General features: G+C 36.2%; 1 protein-coding gene across 3 annotated transcripts in view; it reads left to right on the top strand.

Annotated features, from left to right (window-relative positions):
• Window positions 1-18,172, top strand: part of LOC132108053 (small G protein signaling modulator 2-like) — a 48,752-nt gene that overhangs the window by 9,264 nt on the left and 21,316 nt on the right. For all 3 annotated transcript variants that reach the window (XM_059514522.1, XM_059514521.1, XM_059514519.1), the window contains exon 3: window positions 13,866-14,034. In XM_059514522.1, coding sequence (XP_059370505.1) covers window positions 13,866-14,034 — 169 coding nt within the window. The remainder of the gene's footprint in view (window positions 1-13,865; window positions 14,035-18,172) is intronic.

Genomic DNA, 18,172 nt, shown 5'->3' with positions numbered 1-18,172 from the left:
TGCTCGTGACAGAGAAACCGGAACGTGTAGTGACAGAGGGGTCTGCTCCTTTCCCTTTAAGAAAGGGGAGACGCGATCACAGTGTTGCCATGGTCATACACGCAGTGCGTGCATGAACCATCCACGAACGCGCCTTCAGCGTGCTGAATGCCCAGACACGGAAGACAACGAACGTGGCCGTTGTCAGAGAACAGGAAACGACCGCATCCAGAAGGACGCGGACAAAACGGCGTCTTTAAAAAGTCGCAAATCGTCCGCGATTTGCTCTTTTAGGAAATCTGCTCTCTTAGTTGAAGCGCCCAGGGGAATCGCTGAAAGGGACACCGCTGTTTGCGCCGTACCGCCAACCAGAACAGCTTCCTGACACAGCAGATGAATGGCTTTGTGGAGTATAACAGCTTTCATACAACCACTCGGCTCCGAAGCAAAAATCTAATGAGTGGATGCACCTGTCGCCCTATTTATACCCGTTGGCACGGGGAGTGGCTCAGGTATGTTAAATCCACTAGCCAATTTTCATTGGCGTTTTCTCTTAAACTCTGAGATGATTGGCCTCCCAAGTGAGACCCCATATGTCGTTCGACGTAACTCGTAGTGACCGACAGATAGGGAACTAACTTTCTTAATGCTTAACCATTCTTCACCAAGTGCTGTATAATGTGAGAATAGCGAGACTAAGCCTGACTGTGCAAAAGTGTGCACACTGAGGAAATGTGTTTGCACCAAGCTTGTGTGAATCTAAATAATGAAATTATACAAACACACACACACACTTTGTATTTATTAAGTTTAATATTTATTATAATTTATAATATTTATTAAGTATTAATATTTTTTAAATATATTTGTTTATTTATTTTTTAAGTGTTCATAATTTTTTATTATATTTATTATTATCTTATATATATATATATATATATATATATATATATATATATATATATATATATATATAATTTAACGTGTGTGTGTACCAGATTTTATTGTCTTTTAAAGCCTGCATTTATTTGATCCAAAATACAGCAAAAACAGTTAAATGTTTTAATATTTTTACAATTTAAAATAACTGTTTCTATCTGAATATCTGTTTAAATGTAATTTATTGCTGTAAATAAATTACATTCATTTCAATAAATTGACTTGATCAAAGCTGAATTTTCTGAATAATTACTCCAGTCTTCAGTGTCACATGATCCTTAAAAAATAATTTCTAATATGCTGATTTGCTTTTCAAGAATTTTTTGAATTATTGTAATTATCAATATTAAAAATTTTCAGGATTCTGTGATGAATAGATAGCTCCAAAGATGAGCATTTCTCTGAAATAAAAAGCTTTTGTAACATTATTACACTATACCATTCAAAAGCAAATCAGTATAAGTATAATTTCAGTATATTTTGTATATTTTGGGAGAAAAAGTTATAATAATAAATACTTTGATTTAGCAAGGATGCTTTAAATTGATCAAAAGATGATAAAGACATTTATAATGTTACAAAATATTTCAGATAAATGCTGTTCTTCTGTTCTTTCTATTCATCAAAGAAACATGAAAAAAATCTACTCCACTATTTTCAACAATAATAATAATAATTTTTGAGCAGCAAATCAAAATATTGGAATGATTTCTGAAGGATCACGTGACACTGAAGACTGGAGTAATGATAGTAAAAATTCAGCTCTAAAATCACAGGAATAAATTACATTTTAAAATACATTTAAATAGAAAACAGTTATTTTAAATAGTAAAAATGTCAATCTTTTATCTCACTCTCTCACGCATCGCAGGCGTTCTGCATAATGATTTGGAGCATTTTTGGTGAGGAGAAGCCTGAGTCGTGACCGTAAGCGGAGGGATGGTTTCAGTATAAATGCAGTTCAGCGCTGGTGTTTGTGTGTGTGGATGGCTGGGGAGCGCTGCCAGTCTGTCGTCACCACCCAAAAACAGTGCAGTTCCCCTGTTTTCCAGTCAGTCGCCGGGCACGGGTTCCCCACGCAGTCATCCACCCCCTCACTTTCATCCTGGAGCACACACTCACCCACGTCACACCAGCATATGACAATGCAGTTCCCAGCTAAATTAAGTTTCAGGGGAATAAATTAAGAGGAATTGTGCCTGTGCATTGTGGATTGGTTGAACGTGGTACTGTACGTGTTATTGGGCAGGCAGTCTGCATTTGAGCACCAACAAAAAGGCTTGGTTCCTAGCTAGAAGGAGAAACATTCTGTTAGCGTTCCTGTTCATTTCAATGGCAGTTGCTTGGCTGGACTGTGCCATGCTATTGCTAACCAACCAAACCTTGCTTGGTTCTTACAATAATGTCTTTTGGCATACTTCTCACATTCGTTTAATAAGAAAAAAGGGCATATGAAAACACATACATTAATATTCTAAAGTTTCCAAAATAATAGATATAGTCTGTCATAAAGATGGCTTTTTTATATGCAAAAAGAGAGAAGAGTTTTAAATCAATGACATTTTATGTTGATATTAATTTCCTAAATTGGCAATTTTTTTGGTTTCTCTTCAGAAATGAGATGAGTCAAAGACCTAAAGCCGGGTTTTCCAGAAAATCTGTCAGATGCTTTGATCACATTGGCGTCCTTTTCTGTGTGTTTGATTTTGGTGTTGCTGTTGGATCATGTGCGTGTACCCTGCTGCCTTCCCATAATGCAGAGCACACACTGTACGGACATGCCCTCATGATGCAGAGCCATTAGACACTGAATAATAGTCCCTGTCCTGATGCTGCCACTGCTAATGCCTGTTTGATAATTATATGAGTGAGTGCACTCACAGATCTCTTTGTGTATTTAGTGTAAAAAAAAAAAAAAAAAAAAAAAACCTTCACACTTGTGTATATTTTTATATTTGTATATTTATACATTTTTTTGCATTTGGTATCATGCATTATGTTAATTTTGTTAACCGATTTTACTTATTCTCTACCCTTCAGAAGTTTGGGGTTGGTAAGTAGTTTTTTTTGTTTGTTTTGTTTTTGAAAAAAAGTCACTCTAAGGCTGAATTTATTAAATAAAATAGTAATATTGTGAAATAGTGTTACAATTGAAAATTATTATTTTTCTAATAAAATATTTTAGATAATATATATTTACTGATACAATGTCTTTTCAGGAAAATGTGACAAATAAAAAGCTCAAAATAGCACTATTTATTTAATATAGAAATCTTTTGCGACATCATAGATGTCTGTACGGTCAATTTTGATCATCTTTGCTGAATAAAAGTATTCATTTTGTTTAAAGAAAAAAAAATACTGACCCCAAACTTTTTAATGGTAGAGTTAATTTCTAAGTTGTATAAATTAGCATTAATAAATGTATTATGAACAAACATAAATTAGAAATAAACAATAGATTTATAAATTAAAATTGACGCTGATTATTAAATGATATAAAATGTAACTCATGATGACATTTTATAGAATGTAAAGCAAGTTCTGTATGTTTTAATCTCTATATAAAACATACAAAGATGCTAAACTATTAAAACAGCTTCCTACATGACAATATAACTTCATTTATTTACTCACTTCCAGCATAAAATGAGTTCTCCACTGGTTTCCCAAGGGTAGAGTCAGCATAGTGCTGGTGTTCATTTGTTCATTTCACAAATATAACCGTGTAAACATATAGCTAAATATGTGCTGATTTGGTCTCTCAAAAGATTTTTGGCCAGCATGTTCTAAAAGTTTTCATCCTCCATGCATATTAGTTAACAAGCGGTGGGTTGTGTCGGGGGTCTGCTGGCTCTGTATCCCACTGGCTGATCAATAGAAGGAAAAACACAGACCTTGTAAATCCTTCAGGCTGTGTGTGGGCAGGGTCAGGGGTCACCAGAAGAGGATGAGAGCACAAATTGCTATTTATGTATTTAATATGAATTAAAAACTACTGAATTGATAGGAACTATATTACTCACATGCTGGAATTTGGTGCCATTCATGAATAATACAGAAATAATTAGTCGAATCCCCTCAGATGCTGGTTTTCTGCTGTTGTATGCATTAGCAAAATCGGTTTGCTAAAATCAATGCAACATCTGCGGTGTTGCTGTTTTATATTGATTAAAAGTTCATGCATTAAATTAAATTAATTATGCATTAAAACCCTTAAAATCAGCATTCGATCAATTTAAATATGATATTTGCCCTTTAATTACACTTAAGCTTCATGTTGTTCCAAAACTGTGTGAATGTTTTTTTCTTTTTTTTTCTTCAGAAGAAGAACATATTTTGAATAGACATGAAAAACATATTTTCTAAAGAACCTCCCAAGGTCATCCAAGATGTAGATGAGTTTTGATGTAGCATTAAATCACTTGCTCACCAATGGATCCTCTGCAGTGAATGGGTGCCGTCAGAATGAGCATCCAAACAGCTAATAAAAACATAACAATAATCCACAAGTAATTTACATGACCACAGTCCATCCATTATTGTCTTGTAAAGCGAAAAGCTATGTGTTTGTAAGCAACAAATCCAACATTTAAATATTTTTATACATAATATACATCTTGGATTGCCTGAGGGTGAGTACATTTTCAGCAAAAATTATATTTTTGGATGGCCTGTTCCTTCAAATCAGAGACTTGAAAGGAATGTATGGTTAGGGTAAAAGGTCACATCATGAGACAGCTGAAACTTCCTGATTCGTGGAATGCAAACAATACTGGAAGGCTAGTGAAGGAAGTAAAGCATTGTGGTGTTTTTTCCTATTTTCCTTTTTTAAAAATACCAGTATTTTCTCTTCACCCTTTCCATCTTTCTTTGTGCTGCAGTTTTAAATCCCTAAACATCACAAGGAGCTGAGACAGAAGTTTTCTCTCGAACACCTGCACCACTGTGAGCTAATTATACGTTAATGAGTGAATGAATTGAGTTGTGAGTCATGTCTGTTTACCCAGCATCCCTCAGCTGATGCTCACAATGAAGCATCTTGTGAATCAGTCTTATCTGAGACCCAGATTCAAATTAGACTGCGAGCGGACGTAAAGGGTTGGTTCATATCTTAAACTCTGTTCCAAAGATAAATGGAGGTCTTACTGGTTTGGAACGAACTGATGGTGAGTTATTAATGACGTAATTTTCATTTTTGGGTGAACTAACTCTTTAATTTAAGTGCAGAGCTGTTTGCTCGGATATGGCCAAGTCCACTGTAAAACAGGTAGTAACTATTCCAGATCTGTTGCTCCTTTATTGACTCAAATACCATAGAATTTAATATCTGACAATTAAAGATTATTAATCATAATATCAAAGTAATTATACAACTTGTAATGTTTATTTTGGCTTTTTTTAATATTAGTGCATCCATAATTTACATACACTACTGTTTAAAAGTTTGTGATTTATAAGAATTTTTTTAATCGATATATATATTGTGTTCACCAAAGACAGTAATGTTATTTGTGTGTGTGTGTGTGTGAGTGAAAATAGAAATTCTGGCAATATATTTTTTTCAGCATTCTTTTGAAAATGAACAGCATTTATTTGAAATTTCTAAAAATATGAATGTCTTCACTGTCACTTTTGATCTATTTAATGCATCCTTGCTAAATAAATGCATTAATTTCTTTATAAATAAATAAATAAAGAAATAAATTAACAATTGTATACTTTTATTATGATGCTTGCATTTCAAAGCCATTTAAGATGATTATTGATTTACAAAGTCAGACTATTGTGCTGAGAAAAAATGAAACGGTTGCTGGCTGTGTAAAGTGATGGCTAATTAAACTTTTATGACTAAAAGGCTAAAATAACTGACATTTCTCAGATGTAAGGGTTTTTGAGGCAGCTAGGTGTATTCATGGCAACTAGGTATTCAAAATGATGTCATACTTGTAAAGAGACCTTGATTAGATTCATAGTAATCAACTCTATATTTTATATGCCCCAAATGCAAACAGTGTCAAAATGGTTAAATATCATCCGACACATCACTAATCTAGCTTTCCTTTTTGGCAGTCAGTCCTGTATTTCCACATATGTGTTTGTGAGCATCATTTAGGGGACCACAGATGCTGCAGAAGACTCTAGTATTCCACTAATTACAGTCTATCTCCATGACAACACTGTTTCTATACAGGGATTCGGCCATGTCCGAGGCTATTATGCACAAATTTGCTGAAACAAACACACATGGTTATGTAACCCCTCTCAGCTGGTGGTCTTCTTTAGGGTTATTTCTAAAGACAATGTGCTGTGGCCTGAGGTGACAGTGAAGGGGACCACTGCAGTCCACTGATCGCAATCGATGAGATTATCCCTGCCACGGTGTTTAGGAGCTCACAGGCCCCCTGCATGCTCTGGTTTTGATGCTGTCTGCAGGGAACATGTGCTATCTAACCTTCACAGCTTGAACTCCACTGCGGCTGTACAGTTTGCTCTGCTCACGAGGACAGGAGCAGCGTCATATTCCCGCCAATTTCATCAACCAGGAGTCTGCACTGAGAGACGCTTGATGTTAGATGACATGGATTCACATGAGCTGTCCACTGGGGTTGATGGCAAGACCTGTCTCAGGTGTCTCTGACCGAGGTGTTTTTGTTGTTGATGACTGGAGGTCTAGATGGGATGTTATTTATGTGTTGCCTTTTACAGCTGGTTGTCACCATTCAGTCGTGATCAGTGCACCTGTTGGAATGATGTCTGTGTGTGCTGGTGTGTGACTGTATGACTATAGGGAGACCTGATTAGATTGATGAGCTTTTCGTTTGTACATCTATCTATCTGTCTGTCTGTGTCTGTAGTTCATGCTATCCATCGTAGTTGTCTGTAGTTCATGCTATCTATCTATCTATCATTTGTTCATTCGTTCTGTCTGTCTGTCTGTTCGTCTATAGTTCATTCTATCTATCTATCTATCTATCTATCTATCTATCTATCTATCTATCTATCTATCTATCTATCTATCTATCTATCTATCTGTCTATCTGTCTGTCTGTTCATTCATTCAGTCTGTATGTCTGTATATCTGTCTGTCTGTAGTTCATGCTATTAATCTGTCTATTTTTTTTTATCAGTATCGAGCGATATGTCAGTAAATATGTTAATAGATTTTAAATATACTTAATATGTTATAAATGTATTTTTAAGTATATATATATTCACAACACACACCCCTTCACCAAAAACATTTCAGTCCTCAGTACATACCTGTTTGCAAACAATCGGGTTCTCAAACTGGATCCTTTACATCTGTATATTGTGTTAGTCTGAGATGTTCCACTGTCTTCCCCAAACCCTCATCAAATCCCGCGATCCCTAGCTGCCAGACCGACACGACTCCTGATGCCCCTCTGCATCCTCTAAGATGTTAATCTATGGCTCCATGTGATGTTCTTGTTTTCTCAGTATCTAAGCGATGGGACTGGACTAGTTGATGTTGTTTCCCTTAATTAGAGCTGGGTGTTAGAGAGGTAATGCGTAGGAGTGACTCCCCAGTGGGAGAGATGCTTTTTTCGGATTGAGAAGAGCTAGCACATGTCCATTTCCTGTGGAGCGTGAAAACCAAAGTGCACAAAAATCTCACTGTTTCTTTATAAGCACCAATTAATTAATTTATTCATTTTTTCCTCATTCTATCATTATATTCCACAGGGATTTCATTTTGGAAGCATGCAGATATATTTCCACTTCAAAGGCTGATGACTGTGGATAGTTATCACATGGTAGACACATTTATAACAATGTTTTTACATTTTTAAAGTCAATATGGGCCCTTGCTGATCTGAATCATTACCCCATAATGCTTGTCATGGTGTTTATCTATGAAATGCTGTTTGAATAAAATATTGAAGAGAAGAGAGATGGGCCTCTGGAGAACAGATGTGAGTTTGAGCAAGAGCAATGTCAATAAAAAAATTTAGTGAAAGGAAGTCTGCTTATATCTAACTCTATAATGGAGATATTCCACATATAGGAGAAACTATCTCATCATTATTGTTAAGCTCTGTTTAAAAACTGGTGTTATTAAAAGTACTGGTGTCAGTGCCAAAAACAAAGTCTACTTGCACTTGTTTTTTAATAATAGTCCCTAAAATGCATCACTATCTCTGACAGCAGTATCAGGGAATGTTCTCTGTATACGTCTCTGTGGGTGTTTCTGTCAAATGAATGCCAGCATTGACATGTTTTCTCGTCTCTGGAACAGGTGTTTGGTGACCGCTCTGCTCTTCCCCGTAGTGTCAGCAGCTGCGGCTGAGTGCTGAGCATCCCTCAGCTGATTGAAGGTGCTTAGACAAAGAGAGCGTTAATGAAGTATACTGTCTTTTTCACACAGTGGATGGAGGGAGGTGCATGCAGATTGATTTCTGTTCAACCTTCCTTTCTCAGTCCAGAGAGAATAGACAAAACTCAGGCCTGTGATCAGCGCCATACGTCTCACAGACTGTTAGTGTAAATCAGTATTTAATCACCTGGTGTGAGAGGATGACCTGAAAGGCCATTGGAAATGGAAGCACATTTAAATAGTATCTGTGTCAGATTTAAGGTCTTAGCATGTAAATTTATGCATCAGTTATGATTTACTGCATTACATTAATGCAGGCATGCATGCAAATGTTTGTGACTATTAGTACAAATAGCTATATTTTACACATTTAAAGACTCATTGGATTACATTGTAATCCACTTGCTGGATATACTGTCAGTCTTTACGGTTTTCACAGGTGTCCTGAGAGCAGGAATGGGGTGAATGCATCATATACTGTCAGAGGTGTGTTGGATTGTGTAGTGTGTAGTGTGTGTGTGTGTGTGTGTGTGTGTGTGTGTGTGAAATGTTTAGACTGCCATCTTGCAAGCTTAATGGTGACAGGAATGTGCTGTATTCACACTTGACTCCTTTCATAAAAACTATGGATGCCTCTATTAATAGAGGTGTCTAACTGTTTAAACTCACCGAAATAGCAGAGCAACTTCTTTGGGTGCTGGTGGTGCCAGATGTAAAAAAACCAAACAAAAAACAAAGAATTATCTTTTGAACGTAACATCTGTAGAGTACAGCGGTTTGTCATCATGATGAAGACTGTTTACTTTATGCTTTTTAATTCTCAATTCCTCCCAAGGTATCTTCCAAACCCAAATAGCCACTAGATGGTGGGCCAGAATAAAGGCCTACTATATATATATAGTGAATGGATAATTTAAGAAATTAAATGATGAAAATGCAACTAGAATTGCCTGTGACAGACAGTGTCTTTTGTTCATTCACTGCCATACGGCATTCTTCCTTCTGTGAAACATAAAATAATATATATTTATTTTTTCTAAGTCTCATCCTTTTTTCACCCGTGTACAATGTAAGTGAGGGGACTCAAACTGTCTGGTTACCAATTTTCCATACTGAAATTTCCATTATTGTTGACATAATCTTTGCTTATATAGAAAATTCTCCTTTACAATGTCGTTCAGTTGAAAGTGTGACTTGTCATGGCAGGTTTAAAGCTAGAACAGCATTAACACCTTAAATAGACACCATACTGAATATAAGGTAGATGATTTCAGTGTTGAGGGATAGACATACAGTCTTTACAGTGGCACACACTGTATAAAAGTAATCATAATTTAGTTATAAATAATTATAAGTCCTTATAAACTCTATAAGATCACATAATTTTCAAACTGTTTTATTACATCAGAAAGACGTCTCATCAGCTAGACAATTGGCATGTTACTGAATTCACTGTACTGCTATCCCTCATAGTCTTGTTTTAAAAATAATAAAAAATAAATTATTTATATTATCAAAAATAATAATAAAATAACGAGATTGGATGAGTAAATAATGAAAAATATTTTAATATAATTTATATACTATTAGTATTTATTCATATTTAGAAAATCTTGTATTTTCAGTTTTCAAAAAAATAAATTTTTGGGGGTTTTTAGCTTTTGTCATTTTTATTAGTTTTTTTTTAAATATATATATATATATATATATATATATATATATATATATATATATATATATATATATATATATATATATATATATATTTGTATCTAGCTAATTTTTCATTTCAGTTTTAGTAAATCAACTAAAACTAATGTTACTTCAGTTATTGCCAATGCAAAAATTCTAATTCTCGTTCGTTTTTCATTTAATACTTATATTTTATTTAATTTCTGCTTTATTTAAATTACTGAAATCAATTTTAGTTTTAGTTAACATTAACAGCATAAACATTGACAAGGAAATAATGACAAACATTGTATTTTGGTGTGAAAGTGTTCAGTAATTCAGCATATTTCATTGAATTGAATTAAAATAATGGAACTGAATCATATTGAATCGAATACTCTCACACACTTTCCAAACCAGCACTTTTCAGTGGGGATGATCAGTGCCATTGCCTTCCAGTGAAACATCTCATCTTCGCTGGATGTCACTGGTATTCACATGTCTCTGTGAACATGCTCTTTTCCATAAGGCCAGCGCTCAAGGACAGAGCCTAAGTCCAGACTGAGGGACAAAGATCAGGCTGATTAATAAGTACAGCAGTGCTAAACCTTCTTCATGCCAGAGAGCGATGAGTCACTCAGCCTGTGCCATTGTCTTTCTCCTCTTTTTATTCCACTCTATTAATCTCTGGTTTGAGTCTGTAGTTTCTCTCACGCTCTCTCCCCTCTCGTTTCCTCACTCTTCATCACTTTAACTCTTCTGGCCTGCCTTTCTCTGCCACTCATTTTCACTCCTTGTCATCAATTTTTTTCCTTTGGTCCTTCAACTCTTTCTTGAGCCCCCCGCCTCCCCCTGTCGCCCACGCTCTGTGCAGCTGCCGAGTACCTCAGAAATGCAGTTCATTACCATCTATTACTGTGACTCACAGCTTGACTGCACAGTCACAGGTGTGTTTCCCTACAGACGGCAGCGGTCGCGCACAGCCGCCGGCATCCAGCCCCCCGCGTCTCACAGAGATGATAGTAGCTCAGATTACGGCCATCGATCAATGTATACAGTCGCCTGTGAGCGCATTCACGTGTGCGATGTCATAGCATCTCAAAAGCTGAACTCTGCATCAATGCTATGGCTTTTAGATTATGTGTTCTGCTGTATTCTGTCGACATGCTCGGTACAAGTTTGACAAAGGATTGTGGGTAATTGTGCTACAAGTCTAATTAGATCTTCTTCTCTAACCCGCCAACTTTGATATATGAGTAAACCCCTCTGTAATTTGTCATGAAGAAAAGGAACCTATCAATGGCTTACATATAGTTGTATAAACTGGGAAAGAAGTAAGTATTTAAACCTGACATACTTCAGTTTCCATGACTGAAAGAACACAGGAAGCTTTTGGTCATTAATGCATCGTTAAGACTAGCAAAGATTTTAAACGGCATGATTTATGGGGTAATATGTCTAATCTGTTGCTCATTAAATCTCCATGTGGTTTGTCAGATGCTGTTTTCAGTGCTGTTCTTATTGAGTGTAGGTTGTTACAGTTGAATCAGATGAGGCCTTTTAATGTATCTGTGACGGGATACTGATTTCCTGTGTGTATTGTTTGATTGCTTTTTTTTCAGTTGAACAAACAAAGCTTTTTACCAATATGAGATGGTAGAATGTATTTGGATGTGTCTTCAACTTTGTGGTTGGTTTGTTATACTATATATAGACCTACATATCGTTCAAAAGTTTGGGGTCGGTAGGTCAAGAATACAGTGATTTAAAATATCTATTTTCAATTTGATTATATTTGAACATGTAATTTATTCCTGTGATGGCAAAGCTGAATTTTGAGCATCATTACTCTAGTCTTTATTATGATTCTTTAAAAATCCTTCTAATATGCAGATTTAGTGCTCAAGATACAATACAAAAGCATCTTACAAATCTCGAGAATATAAGCAATCAAACCAACAAAAGAGCGAGAGTATATAAGTGCTTTGACATGTTGCAGTTAGCTGCAGTAAATGTACGTAGCATGTTTTTCCTTCTTTAAAAAGATAAATAAATAAATAAAAAGTAGATGGAATAGAAAGTAGAGATAGCTAGTGCTTTAGGGTCAAGTTATTATTATTTAGCCTATATGAATAAATTGAATAGAAATAGAATAGTGAGTGCTATTGTTACAAAGTCAAAAACAATTTTTTGGGGGTTCTTTAATGAACAAAAATTGTAAAAGAAAAGCATTTATTTGAAATGTAATTTTTTGTAACAATACAGCTAAATGAGTAATAGTATTAAAAGTATTAATTTCTTTATATATATATATATATATATATATATATATATATATACTTTATTTATTTATTTATTTATTTATATTTATTTATTTATTATTGTTTAAGTTATTGAGCTTGTTTACCAAGGAGGCAACAGTGTCAGTGAAGGACTTGAGAAGATTTTTTTTTGACACTGGAGGAACATTTTTTTTTAGCCGGACACTTGTAGTGTGAAAAGTGTTTTTTATGCGTTTATTTATGTATGTATGCATTATTATTGCCTGATACTGTTGTATGTATTCAAATGTGTGCTTCGAGACCAGTAGCTTGTGGGTGTATGGGTGCATGCAGGAAGGCGTTCAACCAGCAGGCACAGAGAGATTATGTAAATACATCTTCAGGAGCGTTCAGTTTGTTTCTCAACTGCACAGCGCTTTTCCTGCACGTTTGTTGCTCAGTGGAAGATGGATCAGAGAAACACAGGAAGTGCCATTTCTTTTGGTGCCTCTCAGGGCATTACTGTTCAAATCAGAGCTGCTTTTGGAAGCAGACAGTTATCGTGCTGGGTTCTCAAGGGGGGAAGCACTCAGTAGCCAATTAGATGATTCATCTTCTTGTATGCTCTGAAATTAGAGGTGTAGATTAGCAACATATTTGCAGCTTGTTGATCATGTCTGCACAACTTAAAAAAAAGAAAAGTTGTAAACTCTCACTGAAAACCAATGCGAGGCCCCTGAATCTTGACTACAGTAGACCAATGCAATCCCCATTTTCCCTTCATGAATGTGCATTTTAGCTGTCTAAATGTATCAAACAGGCTCTTAAAAGAAAAACCTGAAGCCGCTGCCCCCGGTTGCACAAGCCAAGCAATAAAAGTGCTATTACCGCCATAAACATCTGATTGTTTTCACAAATGCAGTCAATTACATTGTATGTGGCAGCGAAAGGACCTAGATTCTGCTGTGATATTGATAGCATCAATCATGCGGCGAGTCGACAGGTAGACTTTACTCAGCTGTCTTGACAAATGCAAATGTCATAACTGGTCTTTCAATGCAATCATGTAAAAAATTATCTTGATTTCATTTCCCAAGCAAGTTTCCTCATGCATCTTGATTTATGTTGTTCTTGGCACATGAGCACTTGGCTAAGTGTCAAGAAAGATGGACCTACACCAATATGAACATCTGCTCCATCCTTCATCTGTGAGATTAGGGGATTGGGGAACTGTTGCCGTTGTTTATTTGTTTTTGTAGTGAGCACACAGTGCTTAAGGGGACTGAATCCTAGCAGAAGCAGGAGCGGTAACAGGTAGCTCACCCTGAGTCTGAATTACTGAAATATTTAACTGTGCTTTAGGAACCAGCAGTAAATCTTGTTCCCAGTTGCAATGCACTCCTGTCATGGCTGTTTACCTCACGAAAAGCGAATGAGGAGTATGAGGCAGAACTCAATTACTTCTGAAATAAGATTTTCCCTTGCATCGTGCAAGTTCATCGATAGCAAAGCCTCCTGGGAAAGAAATGGAATTGAAAATTTGACATGTGAAAACAAATGGCTGTTATTAAAGGAATTCATAAAGCTGTTAGAAATAATAATATGCTAATTGCTTAAGTTTTTTCAGTGTTTTGTATGATCTTTGCTTATCAGCTCCTCCCTCTATGTTCCTGCAGGCTCCATTGAGGCTTGCTTAAGCCACCTGTTGAAGCGAAGAGCGGCGGGATTCCTCCGCAGCGATAAGATCGCTGCCCTCTTCACCAAGATCGGCAAGGTGAACACCACAGCGAGTGAGATCTGCCGCAAAGTTCAAGAACAGCTACAGCAGCAGGCCGAAATCACCAGGTCTGACTTTCTATTGCACACAAATAATGTGCATTGCTTCCTTGAAATTATTATTATTATTAATTTATTAAACTTCACTTGTGAAAGCACTTTCTTTTCAGCTGACACCACCTAGGCCATGTGGGCTGTTGGCTAATCTTACAGATTTACAATTTACGAAGTTGATGGAAATAATTGCAAATAACAATAGATTTGAAAAAGAAGCCTTCATAATCAGCGGTAAACTGACGTTTAGGTTGAAACACCTTCACAATCCAATCAATTCTCGATAGGTCCCATCCTACTTTTTTTTTTGCATTCAATATCTTGTTTTATTCTGAAAATTCTGAAAAAAAGAATGCAATTAAAAAATTTTAAAGTAGTATTTTTGCGCCACTAAAGGCTTGTTCACACCAAGATCTATAATGATTTGCTTTACTAATGTTTCACTATGAAATATGTCAATATACAAAATAAAACAGATTGCAAATGGTATTTTATGTTGAATTCAAAAGGAATATTTCTGAACTACTACAGGTCTGTTCACACCAAGAACTACTGTAAAACTATAAAGATAACTAAAATGATAACTAGTGTTCACACTAGTGGACGATAACTTTGTTTATTATAATCGCGCTCTGCATTTTTGTTGTACTGCCCCTTTAAATCCTTGAGCTCTTTAAAGTCATGTGGAATCTGATTGGCTCTTAATGTTTTTTTTTATTTATCAACTGAAAAAAATAATAATTCTAAAAGTGATTCCGATGACATTTTAGTAGTTATAGCAGTGGTTTTGCTATTCAATATCGTGTTTTACTCTGAAAGATCTTAATTTACGGAAAAAAAAAGAATGCCAGGTTTGATAAATTTAAAATTAGTATTTTTGTGCCACTAAAGGATTGTTCACACCAAGAACTATAACTATTAAGATCTATAATAATAACTATGTTAAAGCTAACACTGGTGGACGATAATGTTATGTTTATTGTAATCATGCTCTGCAGTTTTGACACACTGCCCTTTTAAATCCTTGAACTGTTTAAATTCAGGTGGATTCTGATTGGCTCTTAATGTTTTTCCTCAATGTGGAAGTAAGCCTATGGGTGAGACTTCCGTTTCATTAGCCGCTATAGGTAAATAATGAGGAGAATAACAATGTGCAGTAAATGGTAAAACTATTTGCATTACAAACCAGTGTGTTCTTAATTAAGATAACACATTAAAATAATACGATAGGACACATCAATTGTCAATATCAAGCAGCAAAACGAACTGTTTTGTACAGCTAAAAATAACTGGATGCAAATGAGACCGGAAGCTCGAGCCATAGAATTTACAAATGGCGGCACCCATTTTTACGTAAGGAAAAATGTGGATAGAACGAAAACATTCCAACGACATCATTCATTTTAGCTGTTGTTTCGCAGTTCTATTAGAATTAGAATGGTTTTCTAAACTTTCTAGTTATCTTTCTAGTTGTGAACGACACTTAATATCCCAAACAGATTTGTAAAACTAGCACCCCATATTCATGACAATGGTTTAGCTAAAAGTAAATATATCAGAGCATGCCAACAAACAGCAATACTTTGTTTCTGAATTTCAAAACACAAACTGCTAAAAAATGACATACTTTCTTTTTAACAATAACTATAAGTAGAGATGATAAAAGTCAAAAAAAGCCATAAACTGGAACTGATCGTATTAGCGATTTAAGCAATGCTTTATGACTGATAAGCTGTTCAGACAATGATGAAAGCAGGAAGCAGATCACATCTGGTGTGTGGAGAGGGATGATTTGCTGCTTTGTTGGGCTTTAAACAGAAGACTGGCTCTGCAGCACTCTAAATGAGGAATGGTATGGGCGGATGCACCAGGGGCTTCGGTCAGCTTCTTATTTTCCTATTAACTCTCCATTAGCAGTGCCACATGGCCAATGTGCCACTCAAGAGCGGACCACTCGGGCCTAATAGCCACAATCCCCAGGTGACTCCACATCTCTGTTGTGGTCAGAGATTAGTTGAAGCCACTTTGTTGTGTCTGTACAGTAGCCACTCTCTCTCACACACACACACACACATTTAAAGCATTTATGTGGAGTGCTGTAGGTCACGTGTTTTGTGGTGTTCCCTGTCTGTCCATTTGAAGCACCCCTCCTCCACCGCACTCACTAGGTTACTCATGTTGCCACAGCAACACCCTGGTGTCACCATCTACAGTAAAGCAACAAGATGCTCGCTGGTTGTAACTTCTAGCGCAACAGTTCAGTCTAATAAAGCAACTGCATGTCATTACTTTCTTATGCAAGAGTTATATTGCACCCAAAACACATTTGTACTTCAAGTGATTTCATTTATTGCACTCGTATTTAGCGTAACAAGTATAATTAGTTTTTATATAAATTATATATATATATATATATATATATATATATATATATATATATATATATGATAAGATATAATGATTAAATATAATTAGATATAATTATTACAAAAAAATCAGTTTTCTTGCTTTTTGAGTGCAGACGCCTGAACTTTTAGTCATCTATCAAAAGATTGAAAGATGGCAATTAATTTGCATTGGTATAAAAAAAGAGGCATTGGAAAGTAGCATCTGTATGTTGCCATGAACGGCGGTTAAAAAGTTAAACAGTTTGGTGCCATTGTACAAAAATATGTGCTATTTGTGGTAGTGCTGTGCAAAAAATCGAATGAGATTTTTATGCGCATCTCGTCATTAAAGGTGCTCCTGTGATTAGTAGTATATATCCAGTATGTGCGTTCAGATCAGGGTTGCCAGGTTTTCACAACAAAACCTACCCAGTTGTTTCTCAAAACTAGTCCAAAACAATCCCAATCGCGTTTTCCAGGGAGTTCCCCAATAAAAATTGTGTCCCGGGGAAAAAATACCAGTTTTTTTGGCAAGGTTGCCTTGGTAAAATTAGCATTTTAGGGGCCAAATATCACGCTATTAGGATTGGGGTCGCTTCAACCCGCGGACATGAAAAACAACCGTGGAAACACTGGTTCAGGTGGAGCGGCATTTACTACCCAGAGCCGTGAAATTTTGAAATCGATTTTGTGTAGATTGTCAGTGAACTACGGCTCTGTGTAGTAAAGGCCAACCAGTGTTGCCAAGTCTGCGGTTGTTTTTCATGTCTGCGGGTCGAAATGACCCCAATCCCAATAATCTGATATTTAGCTCCTAACAAGCAAATTTTACCAAGGGAACCCAGCCAAAAAACATGTATTTTATTGCCTGGAATGAAACCGATTGGGTTAGTTTTGAGAAGCAATTGGGCAGGTTTTGTTTTGAAAACCTGGCAACCCTGAACTGAACGCACGTGCTGGATATATACTACTAATTATAGGAGCGCCTTTACTGACAGGATGCGCATGAAAATCACATTAGATTTTTTGCACAGCCCTAATTTGTGGATTCATAATTGACTTGATTGCTTCTGTATTAACGGACCTCTAATGCACTGGATGCTCTACATTTTTTCTCTTGGAGCAGAAATGCACAGTTTCATCTCCATAGCATCTGCATAGCTCATCTCATGTACAGGGATTTATTTACTTGTTTATACTGAAAGTCCACCGCTGCGGCCAGCACTCACACACACACACACACACACACACACACAGTGTAAGTGGTTGGTCGTTATGCGATCAATGCTTATGTAAATCAGAGAAGATGAGGGCGCTGTGGCACAGACAGTAGACTCCTTCATCTCTGGTGTGCCTGCATCTGTGATGTGGTTTGATGTCCGGGCTGGAGGGAGATTGATGGCTGTGGGGTGTTATTGGCTTACACCCATGATGGACTCTCTCAGCGGTGTGCTCAACATTACAGCAGTCCTCCCAGCTCTCCACAGAGTCCGAAAAGATCTCAGACAGGCTTAGTCATAAAGACTGGCTTAAAGGAATAGTCCAGGTTTATTTTCAGCCTGAAGATGGGATTGTTCATCCCAAAATAATTTATTTACTCTTTACTTTTATTTACTTTAGTACTTACTTTTTTTTTTTTTTTTAAATAACTGGTTTTCACCATATAGTAAAAGTCAATGGGGTCCAAAACTATAATGGGTGGGGGGGGGGGTTGCTAAATAGAAAACAAGATATTTTTTAAAGAAAATCATACAGTTTTAAAATGA

The sequence above is a fragment of the Carassius carassius genome, chromosome 28 (genome assembly GCF_963082965.1).
Source record: "Carassius carassius chromosome 28, fCarCar2.1, whole genome shotgun sequence".
Classification (NCBI taxonomy): domain Eukaryota; kingdom Metazoa; phylum Chordata; class Actinopteri; order Cypriniformes; family Cyprinidae; genus Carassius; species Carassius carassius.
Note: the sequence above shows the minus strand (reverse complement) of the source record. Positions and strands in the feature narration are given on the sequence as shown.